This window comes from Mustela erminea, chromosome 7 (genome assembly GCF_009829155.1).
Source record: "Mustela erminea isolate mMusErm1 chromosome 7, mMusErm1.Pri, whole genome shotgun sequence".
Taxonomy (NCBI): Eukaryota; Metazoa; Chordata; class Mammalia; order Carnivora; family Mustelidae; genus Mustela; species Mustela erminea.
This window is the reverse complement of record NC_045620.1, coordinates 131,149,479-131,168,164: the sequence shown is the minus strand read 5'-3', so window position 1 is coordinate 131,168,164 and position 18,686 is coordinate 131,149,479. Positions and strand designations below refer to the sequence as shown.

Below are 18,686 nucleotides of genomic sequence, written 5' to 3'. Positions count from 1 at the left end.
ACAAGATTATGCAGCGAGAACGCATGGAAAAGAAAACCGGAGTTCGGAATCCTGAAGAAAGCCAGTATTGAAAGGACAAGGTGAAGGAAAGGAGCCCACAAAACATGGTAAGAACAGCCAGAGAAGTTGGAAGGAAACCAGGAGAGCAAAGTACAGTGGGAGGTGAAGAAAGCTCGTACCTCAACTAGGACGACGTAGTCTTCTGTGCCATGTGCTTTGGGGCGGCGAGTAAAACAAGAACCCCAAAGCATCGGTCACATTCCGTGCCAGTGGGTCGCCCCACAGCCTATTAGAAAAGGGAATTGGGGTGGGAGGCAGCCCGGGTGCCTCAGCCTGACTCTTGATTTCGGCTCAGGTCATGATCTCAGGTCACGAGATCCCCTGTGTCGGGCTCTGTGTTGGGCATGGAAGCTGCTTGGGATTCTCTCTCTCCTTCTCCTTCTGTCCCTCCCTAACCCCCCATCCTCTTTCTTCCTCTCTGGAGAAGAAAAAGAAAAAAGAAAAAGAGAAAAGGGAAGGGAAGGGAGGGGAACGGGAGGAGGTAAGGGAAGGGGAGGAAGGTAGGAAGGAAGGAAGGAAGAAAAGTGGGCGGGCTGGGTGGCTCAGTCGGTTAGGCATCTGCCTTCAGCTCAGGTCATGATCCCAGCGTTCTAGGACTGTCCCCAGAGGCAGGCTCCCTGCTTAGTGGAACGTCTACTTCTCCCCCACCCCACTGCTCTTAAATAAAATCCTAAAAAGAAAGGAAGGAAGGAAGGAAAGAAGGAAAGAAGGAAGGAAGAGGGAGGGGGAAAGAAAGAGAGAGAAGTGAGGGCTGGGGCATGGAGTTTAACAGAAGAGAGAGAACCCTCAGCTCTGCCGCACAGCTATAATAAGACTTTTTAAAAACCACTTGACTTCACACACCTTTGAATGCCAAAGGATACATTTACCAGTTTAGTCTACGCAAGTCTAAAATGAGCCTTGCTTCTGTTAGAGACAGACTACAGAATGCCGAGAGAATCCACTTCCAAGTGTTTATTAAGCGCCTTCTGTTCCAGAACATCACTGTACCCAAGAGAGTAAGAGTCATTTCTTCCAGGTGAGAAGCATTTGACCGGTGACTACCACACGGCATCTCGAATGCTTGGGGAGACGGTTTAAAATGCAGATTCCCAGAGCACATCCCAACGTTAAGTTGCACTAAATCCGGGGTAGAGCCTGCGAAGCTGTACTTCTACCAGGCTCCTGATGATGCCAGAGAACTATCTGGAAACCCAATACTGTTTATCACGTAATAAACCTCCTCACGCACCATGGAATTCAGAGCATGAGCGAGGTGTTGGGGCACTGCGATGGGTGAAAGCTGAAACAGAAACAAACACCGACAGCTCAGAAAATAAAACCGTGACCGTGGCTCGTGCACGCATTGAAGTGGGCAAGGCGTATCTACTCAGAGTGTCCTCTGCACCAAACCCCAGGCTCAAGCAAAGGGATTATAAATTTGAACTGGATTCGAAGATTTTCTTCAAATAACTCTCAGTCTATTAAGGAAGAAAGGAAAGAAGATCAACCAATGATTCTAGTGCAGTTCGATCAGTATTTTGACATCTGCCACATTCGTGACCAGTATTAACATGGTCCTCTGGGAGCATAAAGGATGGTCTCCATCAGAATGGGCGAGGAGACAGACACATGGGAAAGACTGAAGCTTGAATGGATGCAACATTTTGATTAGCAGTTAGATGAGGATGGCACGGAAGGATATTCCAAACAGGAGAAAAGGTCATAGTGACCCAGACCTACCAAGAGCTCTACCATCACTATGCTATGGAAGTTGCCATATGCAAATTCATGTACCCTCCTAAAATTTGAAAAGAACACAAAGAAATGGTAGATACTGAGACACCTTTGTATAATCCACATCCAAGAGCCTATTAAGCCCACAGATGCTGAAAGTTCTGTCCAGAGAACCCTTAGGAGTATTTAAAGACAAAATGATAAAAAGCCACTGGAAGAAACTTCGATAAGAATATCACGTTATAGGAAGGAACTAGGAAAATGTGACGATGTGGAATCCCAACCTAGAAGAGGGCCCATGAGAAGGAATAATAAGTTAGAACATGAGCGGTTAAGGGGAAGCTGGATTCTCTTTGGTCCTAGTTGCAAGGAAACAACCCCATCATTTTTGCCGTCAAGAGAGAAAGTAGAAGGCAGGTAAGTTAGTCACACGGAGGTGAACTTAGAGGAAACAAATAGTAGGGAGATGCGGGGCAGGACCTAGGGAGACAGATGGGTCTGTTGTTGATTCCTTAAATTCTGGGTGATGGAGGAACACGCTGAAGGGGATCTTCACGGTGAGAACAGACACAAAGGGAAAAAGGGGAGGGGGATAAACCACTTGTTGTTCTGAGAGAATTCGAAAACAAAGAAGCGTATACCGACCAGGATAGCTTCCTTCTCTAACAAGCAGTCACAAAAATTTTGGTGGCTGAACTCAGTAAGATTTCTTTCTCCCTCACATCACACTTGGATGCAGGTTGTCTGAGAGGAGAGATCTCCTTCTCTCCTTAGTTGTTCAGGAAGCCCTGCCTGCTTCCATCTAGAGGTTCCGCCATCTTTTAAATTCTTGGAGCTCTACCAGGGACCCTCCATCTACGACCAAAGGGGATGAAACAAATGCACAGAAGATCATGGTAGTGGTTTTACTTGCAGGCGCCAAGCCTGCGTGTGGCTGACTAAGCCTGCGCCCTCATTCTGCTGGTCAGATTCGGCCAGAGGGTATCCAGTGAACTGCATGTGAGGCAGGACGTGTCCTTTAGCTGTGTGCCCAGAGCAATGGAAATGGGGTTGGTGAGCCCACGGTACTCTCTCTGCCCCAGACAGGCACAGAATGTTCTTTAGCCAAGATCAGGGTGATTAAGCTGAGAGCCTAACGTAGTCAAGGACAGGAGAGGGGACAGGTCATGAAAGACTAAATGCTAAAGTAGGACATACAATTAAAAACAGAAAAATAAAAAAAAAAACATTCTTAGCAAGCAATGATGTCAGACAATAAACATTCCTTCTGTTCTTGGGCCAATTTTAAAGGATGGCAGTTGACCCAAGGACGTGGTCAGCAAAATTTGGGGAAAAGCCTTTCATGTGGTGCTAAGGGAACCAAGAGGAGAAGAAGAAAGACTGTATACAAGCTTACGGCAACAGGACCAGCTATATATACACACACATGTGTCTGACTCCTAATCACTCCTCTGCCAAACCTCTTCTGTACATTTTCCTCACACAAGAAAATGCTCATGTATAAACAATTCAAAATACTGCAGGACACAGGATGTGATCGGCCCCAGGGCTTGCACACAGAAATCAATACAGAGCGTTAGATGTTTAACTAGTCTCGGGCTAGACGGGGCTCTCGCCACTTAAGAAAGAAGCAATCCCACACCCCCGCAAGGACAGCCTTGGACGCTCCATCTTTGATTAGCCTTTCCCTGGGGCAACAGACAGACAGACATGGGCAGTTGTCCTAACAAGCAGGACAGGGGACCCTCTCCCCCCCTTCCACCAATAACTTGAAGAATAGGCAGCATTTACTGAAAGGTCATTATGTGCCAGGCACTCTGTCTCGCACAACTTAAACGGGTAGATACTGTATTATCACATCTTACAGACAAAGAGACTGATGCCCAGAAAGGTTCCGTAACATACTCAAAGTTACCCACATGGAAAATGTAGGAAAATGCAATTAACTGGCATCCAGAATTTGTGTTTTTGGAAAACTGTATTTCCTCGGTGTAAAAAGGCAAGATGGGGTGAGGAGTGACAGACAAAACAATGACCAAACAATATTTTGTGATGAAAATAAAAGTTAGGTTTTCTGATATTGGAATCCATGAGTTGACTGGCCTACTTCTTACTTTATTATCTTTGTCATTGCCAAAAGGCTACAAAGAGGAGATGTATTTTCCTTCTTTTACTTGAAGTCCTTCTTTTCCATACCTCAGAGCCAGTGTGTTCGGCTTTATATTCCCAGGTGGGCTCTCAGGCTATTTATTCTCTTTTGGGATTACTGAAGCTATAAGCTGCTTACCCTGGCGGGAGGAAGGCGGAGAGAAGAGGTCCAAAAACCTGCACGTGGAAGTTTTAAACTTTTGACACTACATCTTGAAGTCCTGACAATATATTTTGTTCATTATCCTTTAGAATGTTGGGGGGCTAAGCAAAGAGAAACAACTTACTTACTCTCTAGTCTGGAACAGTCTAAGAGAGGCCAAGTAAGACCAAACATGGCATCTCAGCAAATATGCTATAAATGTTTGAGTACAAGATTTTTTAATAAAGAATTGTTATTATGTTCAGCTAGCCAGCATATAGTGTGTACAAGATTTGATCTTGGAGTGGACAGGAGATTAAGAGAGAGAGAGAAAGAGGTTATTCAACACCAAGCACTGAGCTACTTTGAATGAGTTCATCTCAGACACCAGTGATGAACCCTTCAGATACTTCCTCCCAGAGATCACTAAGTCCATTTTACAACCAGACCAATGACTCGCTTCTTGATTTCTGAAGTCACTTGTTTAGGGCCAAAACAAATTGTTTCCTATCTATAGAGAGTATAAAAAAGATCATCACAATCTGTAGCCGGTTCCAAGGATGGTAACTTGTATTTTTATAACTTGCACATTGCCAAATTTCCAAAAAGATATATGTACATCAAACATATGCAGATGGTCATTTTGAAACCACTTCTTCCAGCAATACTTATTAAGCATGTAATTTTGAGAAATCCCTGCATTTGGAGGCTATGGGATACACAAAGACATTCAGAAAGCAGTCTGACAATATTTAAGAATAGCCTGCAAAAAAAAAAATAATAAGTGTTTTTATAATGTGCCATCAGTCCTCAGGTAACTTCTCTAGGACACCAGTTTTCTCACTACATGCAACAAGATTTTATTACTCAATGAAGAGTAGAGCCGGGTTACAGAATGGCTCTGGAGTCCCACAGGCCCTCCAGAGATTTCTGGCCCTGGGACTTGGGCCCAGCTTCCTCCTCTGTGGCAGTGGGCGGTATGAAGATGAAATCACCCACTTAAACCTCCTGGCATAGTGCCTCCCACTGACAAGTTTTCTATCCTTATGATTGCTTGATGGAACACTGTGCAGCCAGCATTGTGAAAGAGGTCTAGAACACAAAACCCTGTAGCAGGCAGGCCAATCCTCAGGCATTCACTTTGTAAAGAGCAAGAAAGTCAACACAAATTTGCAATTAAAAAAAAAAAAAAAAAGTAAGAGTTCCTGCCAGCTGCCAAAGGGGCACAAAAAGGAAGCCCTGGGGAAAGAGAGTAAGCTTCACGGAAAAGCTTCAGGAGGCTTCTTGAGAGTAGAACCAGATCTCTAAGAACATTTCAAGGCTTAGTGCAATACCCTTTTTTAAACTACTCATCTAGAATTTCATACGTAGAAAAGTTCCCTTTCAACATCCAATATCCAGAACTCATTCATTCATTAACTTTCCATCCAGAAATGCAATCGTTAATTACTGCTGTGCACCCTTATGCCACAAAACCAAACAAAAATCCCTAGGCAAAGGCAGCTCTCGGGGCTTGGCTGTAGGCATTTGTGATGCTCTCCTTCATAAAAAATCGCAGCCCCAAATCATAGGCCCAATTACAGAAAGGGCTGGCCAAGGCTCCGATTTTTCAGTAGCATTTGTCAAAGGTGCTCCTTTTAAACCGGGCGCCGGTGCTGGGTCAGCAGTTTCACAGGGATGGGAGATGAACAGAACGTCGTAGGAACAATGTGACAGGCATGGGTGCCGGCAGGGAAAGGTCTGTGGGCAGAGGATCTGCCCAGGGCCGTCGGTTCCTGGGGCTCCCAGCAGGGCCCAGGTGCCCGCCTCCGACAGTGTCGCTCCCCGCCCCGGGCCGCCCTCAGTGGCGGGTTACTCTGGGGGTCTTCTCCACCCGCAGACTCAGCTTCGCCGCTGGAGTCTGCACTCCTGAACATGGAACTCGGGCGCACCGCCGTCAGTCTGGATCCGCTCCGAAAAGCTGCGCGGGTGAGGGGCGAGGGCGGAAGCCCGCAGCGGCGCCACCCACAAGCGCCGCGGCCCGCGCCCGCTCTCGGCAGGGGCTCACACCTCCACTCCCCGGGGCTGTGCGCGTTCTGGTGCGCGGGGGCCGGGAGGGCCGGGGCGGAGCGCGCACGGGAGACCCGCCCCTGCTCCCCTCCCCCTCTCGCGGAGATTGACGGGGCCTGGGGCGCCCGTCCCAGCCAATGAGCGCGTCCCGGGGCGGGCCCTGGAACCAGCTGCTCAGGCTACTTAGAGTCTCGGGCTCCACTGTAGGAAAGCAGAACGGAGTCGGGACTGCACCGGTGGACCGGCCGGGCGCCCCAGCCAGCGCGGACCGGCGGGCGCACGGGCATCGCGCCGGGAGCAGCACCGCACCGTTCCGCGCGGGGCAGAGCGGAGCCGCAACCCCACGAGCCGCCCAGGACTCCCTCGCCATCGCCGCCTCCGCAGCACCCATGGGGACCAGGAGACTTTAAAGGAGTTTGGGGTTTCGGGAGCAGGGAAATCACGGGTACGGAGAGGCGGCTTTCTTTGCCTTCGAAACGGGTTTTCTTCGTCCGACTGTTTGGACCCTGTGCCGGGTAGGAGGGAAAGGGGTCTTTTGGCTGAAAGTGGACCTCCCTACACAACCCGCACCCGCACACGGGCACCGCACTAGCTTCCCCCATCTTTCCCTTTCCTCTTTGTTAGGTTATTTTAGACAGAACGGCCTCGCCCGGGCGCAGCCCGAATGGCTCTGCTGGGGAGAAGGCAAGAGAAGTGAGGGGCAGAGTGCACCTGCTTGTGTGGGCAGGTGTGCCCGGGTGCGTGGGTGTACGTGCACTGGCGAGCGTGCGAGCGTGGCGTTAGAACTGTGCGAATGTGGGGGTCTGAGTGTGTCGTCGCGGAGGTTTATCATTCTGTATGTGACATGATCACACCGATACACCAGCCAGCCTGTCAGTGTCTGGACTCCTAAGTGAACAAAATTTTCCCGGTGTGAAGTGAGTGTCTGCGAATGTGTCCCATTGTCATTGTGTGAGGCGCTGTCAGGGGAAGAGTGCGACCTAGCGCAAAACTGAGAGAGGGGCTGGCGAGGGTGGGGACAGAAACGTGAGCGCAGCTTGCTCCAAGCTCCGAGGCCTTAAGCGTCCGTCTTCCTTTCAACCTACTCCTCGGTCCATTCCGGGGTGTCCGTCTCCCGCGCTGCCACCACCCGCGCTGTCCGCCCCACTGGGGCCCCGCGTGCCTTCCCGCCGCTGGCCTTTCCTCTTGTGGGAGTTGGACCGGGTTCCGGGACGGGATCCGAGGCTGTGGTCCGGGCGTCCGCTCTCGCCCCAAGGACCGGCGGCTTCTGCACCTGTCCTGCCGCTGGGGAGGAACGGGTGACTCCAGTGCCGGCGCGTAGGCGGGCGGGCAGGTCCCGGGGGCCATTGCACGTCCTGGGGAGGGGCAGCCCGACTCTGATCGTTGTCTCCGCTTCTCGTCTGTGCTTCCGCAGATCCCCGCTCCTGGCCCTCGCCTCGCCGCGTCATTGATGGGCAACCAACTGGACCGCATCACCCACCTCAACTACAGCGAGTTGCCCACAGGGGACCCGTCGGGGATCGAGAAGGACGAGCTGCGGGTCGGGGTCGCCTACTTCTTCTCGGATGAGGAGGAGGACCTGGACGAACGCGGCCAGACCGACAAGTTTGGCGTGAAGGCCCCCCCGGGCTGCACTCCGTGCCCAGAGAGCCCCAGCCGCCACCACCACCACCTGCTGCACCAGCTGGTCCTCAACGAAACTCAGTTCTCCGCCTTCCGGGGCCAGGAATGCATCTTCTCCAAAGTGAGCGGCGGCCCTCAGGGCGCCGACCTGAGCGTCTACGCTGTCACAGCGCTGCCCGCGCTCTGCGAGCCCGGCGACCTGCTGGAGCTGCTGTGGCTGCAGCCGGCGCCCGAGCCGCCCGCCCCCGCCCCGCACTGGGCGGTCTACGTGGGTGGCGGGCAGATCATCCACCTGCACCAGGGCGAGATCCGCCAGGACAGCCTGTACGAGGCGGGCGCGGCCAACGTGGGCCGGGTGGTGAATAGCTGGTACCGCTACCGCCCGCTAGTGGCCGAGCTGGTGGTGCAGAACGCCTGCGGCCACCTGGGCCTCAAGAGCGAGGAGATCTGCTGGACGAACTCGGAGAGCTTCGCCGCCTGGTGCCGCTTTGGCAAGCGGGAGTTCAAGGCGGGAGGGGAGGTGCCGGCTGGCACGCAGCCCCCGCAGCAGCAGTACTATCTCAAGGTGCACCTGGGCGAGAACAAGGTGCACACGGCCAGGTTTCACAGCCTGGAAGACCTCATCCGCGAGAAGCGCCGCATCGACGCCAGTGGTCGCCTGCGAGTGCTCCAGGAGCTGGCCGACCTCGTGGACGACAAGGAGTAGCCTTTTGGGGGGCCGCCTGCTCCTCCTGTCTCCCCGCGCCCCGCTCCCTCCCCCGCACCCGGGCCTCCCGGCCGGCGATCCACGACCCCCGCCCCCTCGAGCGCCCTCCTGCGGCGGCCAGTGCCCAGCCTGCACCCCCGCACCCCTCCGGCAAGTGGCAGGAAGTCTCAGGAACTGGCCCCGGGACCAAAGGGCAGCTGCGCGTCCCCGGCTGAGCCCCCCGGTGGTAGCGACGGTGTGGGGGAAACGCAGCGTGCGCTCTCCCCTTGAGTTGTAACGGGGGCAAGGAGAAAGGGCTGAGGGGAGCAGGGGACGTGGCTTTCCCCGCGGGTCACTAGTCCGTGACTGTCACCCGACCTCCTGTAAAGGGAACCATCACCACCCCCAAACGCGCACACACAGACCAGTCGGAGGTGAGAAATGATCTTTTCAGGGCACAGTTCAGTGCCTGTATGAATGTGTCCCCAGACTGCAGGATTTCCAAGAAATCCAGGCTGTCCCTTTAGGCACTTGTGAGTAATGCCACCAGCCAGCACTTCGGGACTCCAGGTTATCCCGCGGCTGCCCGGCACTCTTCCAGCTCTCCAGCCCCAAGTCTCCTGACATTGTATTGCAGGCAAAGCTATAGGGTTTGCTTCCAGTCCTTTCCACCGAGGGAAGCGAAAGCCACCCCCCACCCCCATTTGCCCGTGAGTCGCGCTAGCTGGCCGCAGGGAAGCCTTTCTGGTCCCGAGAGGAAAATGGCGCAGCTAATTTGGTGAGGAGCGCGGGCCCTGCCCCCGGGAGGGAGAAGATTCACCTGGTGTCTGGGAACTTGAATTTGTGCAGAAGGTCGCTTGTTCTTAACCGAAGATTGCTCCTTCCTTGGGCTGCATTTGAAAAACAGTCATATTTTTTAAAGGGTTGGAGGAGAAGAGGGGGAAGACATGGCAACATTCCAGAAACCAGCATTATTACAGCACCATAGCCAGTATATTTAGTTTGGCTTTTCCTAACATAGAAATCTTAGAAGGCGGGGAAGTGGAAATAAAGTTTTAAAAGTGGGAGAGCAGGTTTCCAACTATGTCAACAAAGCCTATCGTGTTGATGTTTTTATTGACCATTTTAGCAACATGCTAATAAAATTTCAAATTGAAATTTTTATTTTCATGGCTTTAATCCATGATAGTTTAAATCCTGGGGGCCATTAAGAGTGGACTTAGCTAAGAGCTTAGCTAACATTGCCTTTTCACTCTATTTTTCTCAAATCTTATGAGAATTCTGTTTTTGAATATTGTAGTTAATTTTTTGGCTTGAAACGGCAGCCCTAGTAATGGTGAAGTTGTTAATGTGTATATTGTACTGAATTTCTGTCAGTTAAGGGGTTTTACTGCGTTGGTGGAAATTGCTAGCAGGTTCCATGAGGTTTCTTTTCTCCATGTTGTATACCATTACTATTTCACATCTGTATTTCTATTTTTCTTCCTCTCCCCTTGACGTCCTTAAGAAAGGAATCCAGATGTGGTAGCTTCCCGCCCACCCTCTTTAGCCAGTCCCACCATCCATTCCTGAAAAACAGAAAGGACTCGAAGGATCAGGGCAAGTATGTCTTTTCCAAAAAAAAAAAAGAAGGCTGTTTGAAGCCCCTTCCTTGGGCAAGGACGTCCCCACTTCTCTCCCTGTGCTGCAGCCCCACCTGACTGTTACTTGATTCCGTGTTAGACACCGAGAGCATCTATGTCCCTTTCTAGGGGATTTGTCAAATAATGGTGTTGAGCTAATTGTTGCAAGCAATTGCATATTGACAGCTGTGATTCAGTTGGATGGCAAATATGGCCAAAGCCAGTTTCTTGGCATTTCAAAAATAATGCAATAAAAACTAGTCGAGGTTAGCTGAGACTGGAAATGCCTTTTTCATGGTGAAATGATTCATTTTTGTTTGTTTTTGGTTTTGGTTTTGGTTTTAGTTTCCATCTTGGATTCATTCCCTGATCTTGAATCAAAAGGTCAGATCAATGATATATGAACTAGAGTATTTTTCTTAAGCCTATTGAGTGATTTATTTTTTAAAAAATGTTTAAATGCATATGCTTTTCTTTCAGCACATACAACAGCAAAACTTTTGTAATAACTAACTTACCTTTGCATGTATGGAGAACTGAAAGCCACTTATTTCCCTAACTTACTCTTCTTTCAAATAGCAGATGGCAGATCATAAACCGAAATTCTTTATTGTATCTACCCTCTCCACATTCTTTACTGTGCCCCCGCCTACTGTACCTTGGCTCTCTGCTGTATTAAACACTATCCTAAGTACTTGCTCAGCAGGACTCCTTGACATTTTTGTCCTCCACCTGTCACTCAGAGGGTGCGACTCGAGCAAAAGAAATGAGTCGGTCGGTCACACCTAATACTAACATTTATTTCCTCTGATGGCACATAATCTGATTTTTCTTTTACCGGGAGGGTCACTGTAACAGCGCTGTCTTAGCAGCTTTATACTTGCTGGGACTAGACTGGTGGTAAAAAATAAAAGTTTGGCAGCCAAAGCAGCATTTATTCCTGTACTGGTCTGTTAAGGACCGGGTTGACAAGACTCCTACAAATTTACAATAGGAAAACACTTGTTACCAAGGGAATTCCCGGTCTGGTCCGTGTTAGTAAGAGCCAGTGGCAAAATAATTCAGATCACAGTGCATCACTGAGAGGATATTATCAAGATACATCTTGATCCCCCAAATAGTATTTTTAGGGCATCATTAGCAATGTCAGTGAAACAAAAAAGGTGGAAGTTCCCTTAGGAGATGGCATGGATGGACTTGATTTTTATTTTGAGTGAATGTAATATCTCCAGATTTTATCAGAGTTTTAAAAATTAAAGCCAGAAGCCTCCTAACGTTTTCACAGAGGTCAGAAATTTAGTTTTGGTTGTAGTTCTCCAGAGAGAAAAGCTTCCTAAGACCTTTCATGATGCTGAATATGGCTCAGCTGGAGGTCTGGGATGTGGGTTATCTGGGATAGAGGAAAAGACCCTTATCCATCCACGGTGACTCTAAAAAGCAAACTACAAAAAAAAAAAAAAAAAAAAAAAAAAAAAAGCTAGGGAGGAGAAGAGAGGATAGGCATATTTTAAACAAAACCAAGCCCCAAAGTGTATTACTTCATTAAAAAAAAAAATCCTGTAGAAACAACATATATATTTATTTTTTAAAAATTTAAGTATATCCATGAGCCAAATAGATACATATATATAGATATATAGATAAATATATAGTTACTCAATATTAAAAATTTTAAATCCCCCTCCTGACTTCTTTATATGAAAAGAGACTAATAATATTTTCTTATAGTTAACACTTGTGCCAGATTAGAACAAACACAGAAGCAGCTGAAAGTCCAACGATGTTACATGATTTAACTATGTTTTTTTTTTTTTAAAGGTGGGGGAGCGAGGGAGAAAGAGAGAGAGGGAGAGAGAAAGACAGCACGGGCAGGAGTTGGGGGCCAGGAGGGCAGAGGGAGAGGGAGAACCTTATTCCAAAAGGAGGAGCATGGAGCATTATGCCCAGCCCTATCTCCGGACCCTGAGATCATGACCTGAGCCAAAATCAAGAGCCAGCTGCTTAACCGACTGAGCTACCTGATTTTACTACCTTTTAAAAAAATCTGGATGTTTATCTTCTTCTTTGTGTCATGTTTCTATGCTGAACATTTTTGTCTGAATATTTTGTCTTCAGAAAAGCATGCAATTGGTGTTTACAAAATGATGAATTATCTGAATAATTAGTATATCCTAACAGACTTCAAACATTACACCTGATTGATTACCTAGTTTCATGTGTGCTTTCAACATCTTTCAAAGTTCAATGTCTTAGTTATCTAATAAATGGAGCAGGGTGAAATTTCAGTGAAATTAACACTAACTACAAAAACATAATACAGCAACCTAATTTCCTTTTATCTATATGCATACCCTCAAAGCTTTCTGCTTTCTCATTTTTAAACAGATGAAGAGAATCTTGTTAGGTTTGGCTTTCAGAGAAGACTTCCATGTGCATAAACAGTCTGCAGCAGGTGAGAACTACAGGCTTGCAAGTTTCCTGAAACATAAGAATTGTTTTTAGAAAATGGCTGTCTAATATACAACTTGGCTTTTTTTGTTGACAATGACTAGCTATTGTCAGGACAGTTACGATGTATACATATACATACATCCACACGCATATCTACATGTATGTATACATTTGCACATACACACATGTACATTTATGTACACGTACACTTATGTATACACATTTACATATATATACATGTATATTACGTCCATATATACATTCCTACCTATAGCTAATAATTATGTTTTCATTCAAAGATGGGTATAGATGCATGCGCACATACCGACTGTTTAGAACCAAATGGAGAGTTACTGAAGACTTAAAAAAACAGGAGAAACTCTTGGGGTCCTCACAGCTAGTGAGCAACCCGACAGCAAGGCAAGCCATGCCTGAAACTGAGCATAAACAAAAAGAAAATGTGGGAGTTGCAGTTAGTTTTAGTCTCAATTTTAGAAGGGTATGTTCCTTGTTTCTCTAACTAAAAAGACCTAAGATTCAAAGGAAAGCTGTGAAGATAAGGAAGTAATTACAAAATAAGACACAAGATGAAGTGGGAAAGTTAGAATGTGATAAAATAAACAAATGAGCTTTTCAATGGGGAACACCTGTTCTCTCACCAAAGCCAGGAAAGCCAAGATCTTACTTTCCAACCATTTAATAATTTATAAAATCTCCTTGATTTCATCACTCACATGTTGTATGTTGACCTCATTTGAACTTACAATGGAAGAGATTTAGGTATTTGAATATGTTGGGGGAGAAGGAAAGATAGTCTTCTCTGCCTTTGTTGCTGGGGGGTGCATTTGTGACTATTGCATTCATTGGCGGCACCTAATAAACAGTCCCCGTGCTGTGGGGTGCGGTCGGTCTCTCTGGTTGACAGTGCGAGGCACACAGTGGATGTTCAGTAAACACAAGGCTAAGGCATCCTTCTACCTCAACTGTTCTCGGTGATACCTGATCACTGGGAAAACCAGAAATCCCACCACTCAGCTTCTCTACAAGCAAACCTAAATTTCTCTAATTGAAATTGGCAGCTTTTCCCATCTCAGAAGAACCACAAAAGTGTAATTTATGAGGCTTAAGACTGATCCCAGGTAAAAGGTATTCTGAATATTCTGTTTGCTAATAGAAAAAAAAAAAAACTATCAAAGAATCCAAAGATAAAATATTCTCTTGTCATCTGGCCAGAAAGAGGAAAGCAAACTAATAAATAACTCTGACTATACCTTCTCATAACTTCATCTCTCATTTACATCAAGGGGAAATTTTTCTCACATGAAATCATAATATTATTCCTTTAGAAAGAAGCAAATTATTAAAGCTCTTGCTAAGAATTTTCTTCAGTTCTTCAGTTATGTAGGGGAAAACCTACTAGAAGATGAGCTTAACTCTCTGGGAGAATTAGATTTGAGGGAGTTTGGTCATGGTTGTTTTTCTAAATAAATGTTATTCATTTTTATATATAAAATAGCCAAATAATGGCTATGCCCATTGGCTTTTACAATCCAATTACTTTTTTATGTGAACATGAGTTCTGAACTTAATTTTGTCCAAAGGGGAGATGCTTGTAAAATATTAGGTGTGAATAGAGCTCGTGTCCTAAATTTCAAGCACAAAATAAATGCCTCAAAAGTTAATCTGAACTATATTCAGTGTTCCAAAAAATAGGAGACAGTCATGTGAGGCTACTGCTGATGTGCTTTCCAAGAAAATTCTTGCCATCAATCTATGATATAGACGTTAATGTTCTGTTCATGCCATAATGGGAAACTTGAAGGCTTCTCTGTTACGAGTATACTGATATTTGCTTTAACAAATACATTATTATTCTAAACTCAATCATTTTCCCCTCCAACAGTTCTGCGACATGCCAGCTCTTTGCTCACTGCCAAACCCCTTGTTTTCAGATTCTCCTGGGGAATGAGCAAATCTGGGGGGATCGTACTGACAATGATTTTGTAAAAACATCTCTCAGCTCTTCAGCACATGCTTTGTTTTGTCCTGCTTTCTGCTTCTCAGTGGAATTGTCTGCCCGGGGTCTGAGCCAGAGAAATGCAAGACTCTAGGGTAGGGTTGCCCAACTGTGTAAATAAAAATACAGGCCAATCAATTACATTTCAATTTCAGATAAACAAAGAATAATCATTTTGGTATAGGTGTATCCCAAGCAATATTTGGGCCATACTTATACCAAAAATGATCTTTTTATTTGAAATTCAAATGTGACTGCAAGTCCAGTACATTAACTGGCTACCCTACTCAGGGCACTTACATCTCTAAGAAGCCAGAGACCTCTGATTTTTTGGAACTGACAAATTAAGGATGCATCCTCCATCCACATCATGGAAGTATATTCTCAGATTGCTCATGTGTCTTTGAAGGCCAAAGCCAGACTCAGGTCCAGAAACAAGCACATAATCCAGAAGAAGCCTCAGAGGGAAGAGTTCACAGGCACCATAATCACTGAGAGAGTTGGTTTTATGTTTGTGTGGATGGGGATGGGTGTTTCATGTGTGTCTCTTCTCATACTCTTTTGATTTTATCTTATAGGACATGCCATCCTTTATCTGAGGGCATGATTAATGTTTTCCCAGATACAATTAGAAATACACTACATCACTCTTTTTAATCTCACCTGTTACTTATCCCAGCCTAAGTCCTCACATCATACCCAGATCTTCCATAATTCCTCTCCTGTCTCTATCCTCTGGTGCCTTTATTCAATCATGTGTGGCCACAGTGATCTTTTTAAATATACACCCTGCTGACGAGATAAAGGCCAAGCTCCTTATGAGGCAGTCAGGATCCTCCATGGTCTGACCCCTATCTACCCACAGCTTATACTAAGGCTACACAAAACAGTATACAGAACATGTCATTTTCAGTCATGCTTTCGTGACTTTCTACATCATCCCCTTTACCTGACTGCCCTTCTGGATTCCTAAGGAGAAAACCCTTATCCATTCCCCCCTTCATAGTAATGTCATGCTACCCCTGGCATGGTTTTGGTAGTTTTCTTCTGTGTATTCCCACTGAATTTGTTTATGCCTCCCCCAGACTCTCCTCTGCTATAAATATTGTTTACATCTGTCTCTCTCTAGAATGAGCTCTATGGGGAAAGTCTCTGTGACTTACTCATTTTTGCACCTGCAAAGTCTAGCACTTACAACACGTACTCGGTTAGAGTCTACTGAATGAATGGAAGAAGTGGGGAACGGAGAAGAATTGGCTTTTCCATAAGTATGTGGGACATATTGTGCATGGTTTCTCTCGGAGCCCAAACCACAGTAGTAATGGGCTAAAACTCTGCGTCAACGTCTATAAGATTCTCCTCAAGAATGGTACTGTATAAAATAGAAAAGAGGCATCTATATTACACTATCGATGATGGGAGATTAGCCGTATCTAGTTGGAAAGAGGTGGGAGATAAGCCATATCTAGTCAGAAAGATTTCTCTGCCCTCGTTGTACTGCTGCAAGCATTTCTTCATGAATGAACATTATCATTATGAGTTTCATTACTCTAGAAATGCAGATTTTTCTTAGTAATTCAATTTCCATCTAGGTGAGGTAGCTCTGAGAGCTGCAAATTTAGAAGGCAGCTGTGGATTGACTTTCATGAAGTAAGGATGAGAAAAGACATTTCCCAAATAGGCTACATTAGTCAATGGACACTTAATGAACAAAGATGTTCCATCAGGGCAGAAAAGGTCTACTGAAAATCTAGGTCCTCTTCACCTTTGGAAAAGTAAAATCTCTCCCAATCTTACTAATAAGCAAATATACCTACAGCATCTGTAGAAAGAAACAATCTCCTTGCCTGATATTCCAGCAGTGGGGGCAGAAGAAAATCAGCCTCCTTTGATTGATGACAGTTGGACCCCCCAAGGTGGTTGAACAGCTAGAATAATTGGAAATGATTCGGAGTGCAATTGAGCACTAAAAATGTATCTAGATCAATGTCTTATTTCATATATATATATATACACACACACATATATGTATATATATATATATGCACACACACACACACACACACATATATATATATATATATTTTATATTTTCCTTGGAAGTCTTAGAGGAACACCCTATGTTTTTCCAGCAAAATATTATTCTCTGAGCACCTCTGGACATTTAATATTGTTTAATCTGGTTTTGGTCATGGTTATGGTTGTTTATACTTATGAATAGCTACTTTAATTTGAGATTTTAAACCCTGATATCCTGCTGAGAAAAAAAGTGTCCAAACTCAAGAATGGAGTACTTCTTTAGAATGAAATATTACTAATATGGGATTAGAAACCTAGGTAAATATGGATTATGGTGAAATTGCTATTGTCCAGAGAGCAATTTCTACAGGAGACAGCAGACAAGATATGTCATTTTGCAGCCTCACTATTCTCATTTCAGAAATCAGTGTCCCTTGTGTGCATCCGCTTTATTTGTGTATAATTTTATGAGACAGGATCTACACAAGGAAATGGGACCAGAGGTAGTTACTCCATCCTCTGCAGACCAACAAAATAAGGCCTTGACAGCCCAGACCTGTTCTGCCATGTTAGTTCCTTGCAGCCTTTAAAGGTTTTCCATAACGTGCCAGACAAAACCCAGATGCATGGCATGATTCAAGCCACACCCCTTCTGGCCACTACATCCCACCCTCTGAAGCTCTATCCCCTGACTCCTCTCGGTACATTATCCCTGAGTCCTCTGTACTGAACCAGTAACCCTTCTCCAAAGTCATATCATCAAATGCCTTTGCTCAAGCTGTTTCATCTGCACAGAGCACCCTTCTACCCTCCTTAGCCACATGTCAAAATCCTCCTCATCCTTTAGGACCCAGTTCATTGATGAGCTGTTCTGAGAAGCCTCTCTTTCTCCTACAATACCTCTACTTCTGTGATAATAAGCCCAACTAATCCTTTCTCACTGAGCTCCCATAGAGCTTTGTCTGAGTGCTTAACATCTACTGTAACCACTTAATATTCCAATTTTCAGCCCCTAAACTATGTCAAACACAATTTATTTAAGCTAATGGGAACCAGATTGCAGGATGAATTGGGTTTTAATCTTGAGGTAGGGATCTTGGCATTTTGATCTTTGTTCCTTAGTAGCTAGTATCTGGTCATATTAGATGTGCAACCAATGCTGACTTAACTCGATTCAGTTAACATAATTTCAAGGCAGCAATCCTGCTATAAGAACAGTAAGTGCCTTTCTCAAAATTAATGTTCTCATGGGAGATCAACTCCCTAAACATTTGTTGGGTCCCTGTAAAAGGCAAGTCTTTGCTTTGTCATGTGGATACAAAACATGGTCTAGACGTCAAGAACTCTATCAGGTAAAGGAGACAGGTTCACTATTAGCTACAGTTCACTACATCTTGGAATATAGGTCATTACCAAGGTACAATTAAAAAATATACTATAGAGGTTAAAGGAAGAAGCATTTGGCAGAAGACATCAACTTCAAGAAAGGAGTCCTTGGCATAGAAGAGCTAAATGATGTTTTTAAGACAACTACACATTTTCATTGAATCTTTATTATCAGATGGGGGAAAGAGACAATTCTGCATGTTATTTAAATCTAATGGACCATCTTTTGTCATTTTTATGTAAAATGCTATTTTTAGAGTAAGTTCGGTCCTACAAATTCTATACATGTGAGTTTAAATATATTGAATGAAAGCCATTTTACTGTGGAACTACTGAGATTGGCAGGTTATTAGCATTTAATTTACCAATTAGTTCACCTCTCAGTGCATCTTTGCCGGCAAGATTTTTGATAGGTAGGTGGACTGGTTGCCTAAGATTTAGCTCAAACTATTAGGACAAATTCTCTAGTGAAAAACTACAAATTAAGGACTTCTTGGAGTGGGGCTGGGCCCAGCGCAGTGATGATCTTAGGCCAACTGAGAAGGTGCTCTTGCTCAAGGAGAGAGGTCAAGACCACAGACAGGAAGACAGGACATAGGTCAGTTCTGAGGGACAAGATAAGCGATAGAGAAAAAAAAAATGTCAGAAGTCGTGGGGACACTGTTTAGATGGCAGTGTGCAAAATGTGTCAAGACGAAGACCATTTTGTCAGGTAGAATTAGTAGTTGAGGAGGAAATATGGCTGGGAGGAAACTGATAACTTGGAGA

General features: G+C 45.5%; 1 protein-coding gene across 2 annotated transcripts; it reads left to right on the top strand.

Annotated features, from left to right (window-relative positions):
• The first annotated feature begins 6,455 nt into the window (after positions 1-6,455).
• LRATD1 (LRAT domain containing 1) lies at positions 6,456-8,722 on the top strand. 2 transcript variants are annotated; one of them, XM_032353277.1, is made up of 2 exons: positions 6,456-6,560; positions 7,530-8,722. In XM_032353277.1, the coding sequence occupies exon 2, from the start codon at positions 7,566-7,568 to the stop codon at positions 8,442-8,444; it is 879 nt and encodes a 292-aa protein (XP_032209168.1). In that variant the 5' UTR covers positions 6,456-6,560; positions 7,530-7,565; the 3' UTR covers positions 8,445-8,722. The 2 variants fall into 2 exon arrangements, with proteins under 2 accessions (XP_032209168.1, XP_032209167.1); XM_032353276.1 differs by having other exon boundaries at positions 6,549-6,630.
• The last annotated feature ends 9,964 nt before the right edge of the window (positions 8,723-18,686 follow it).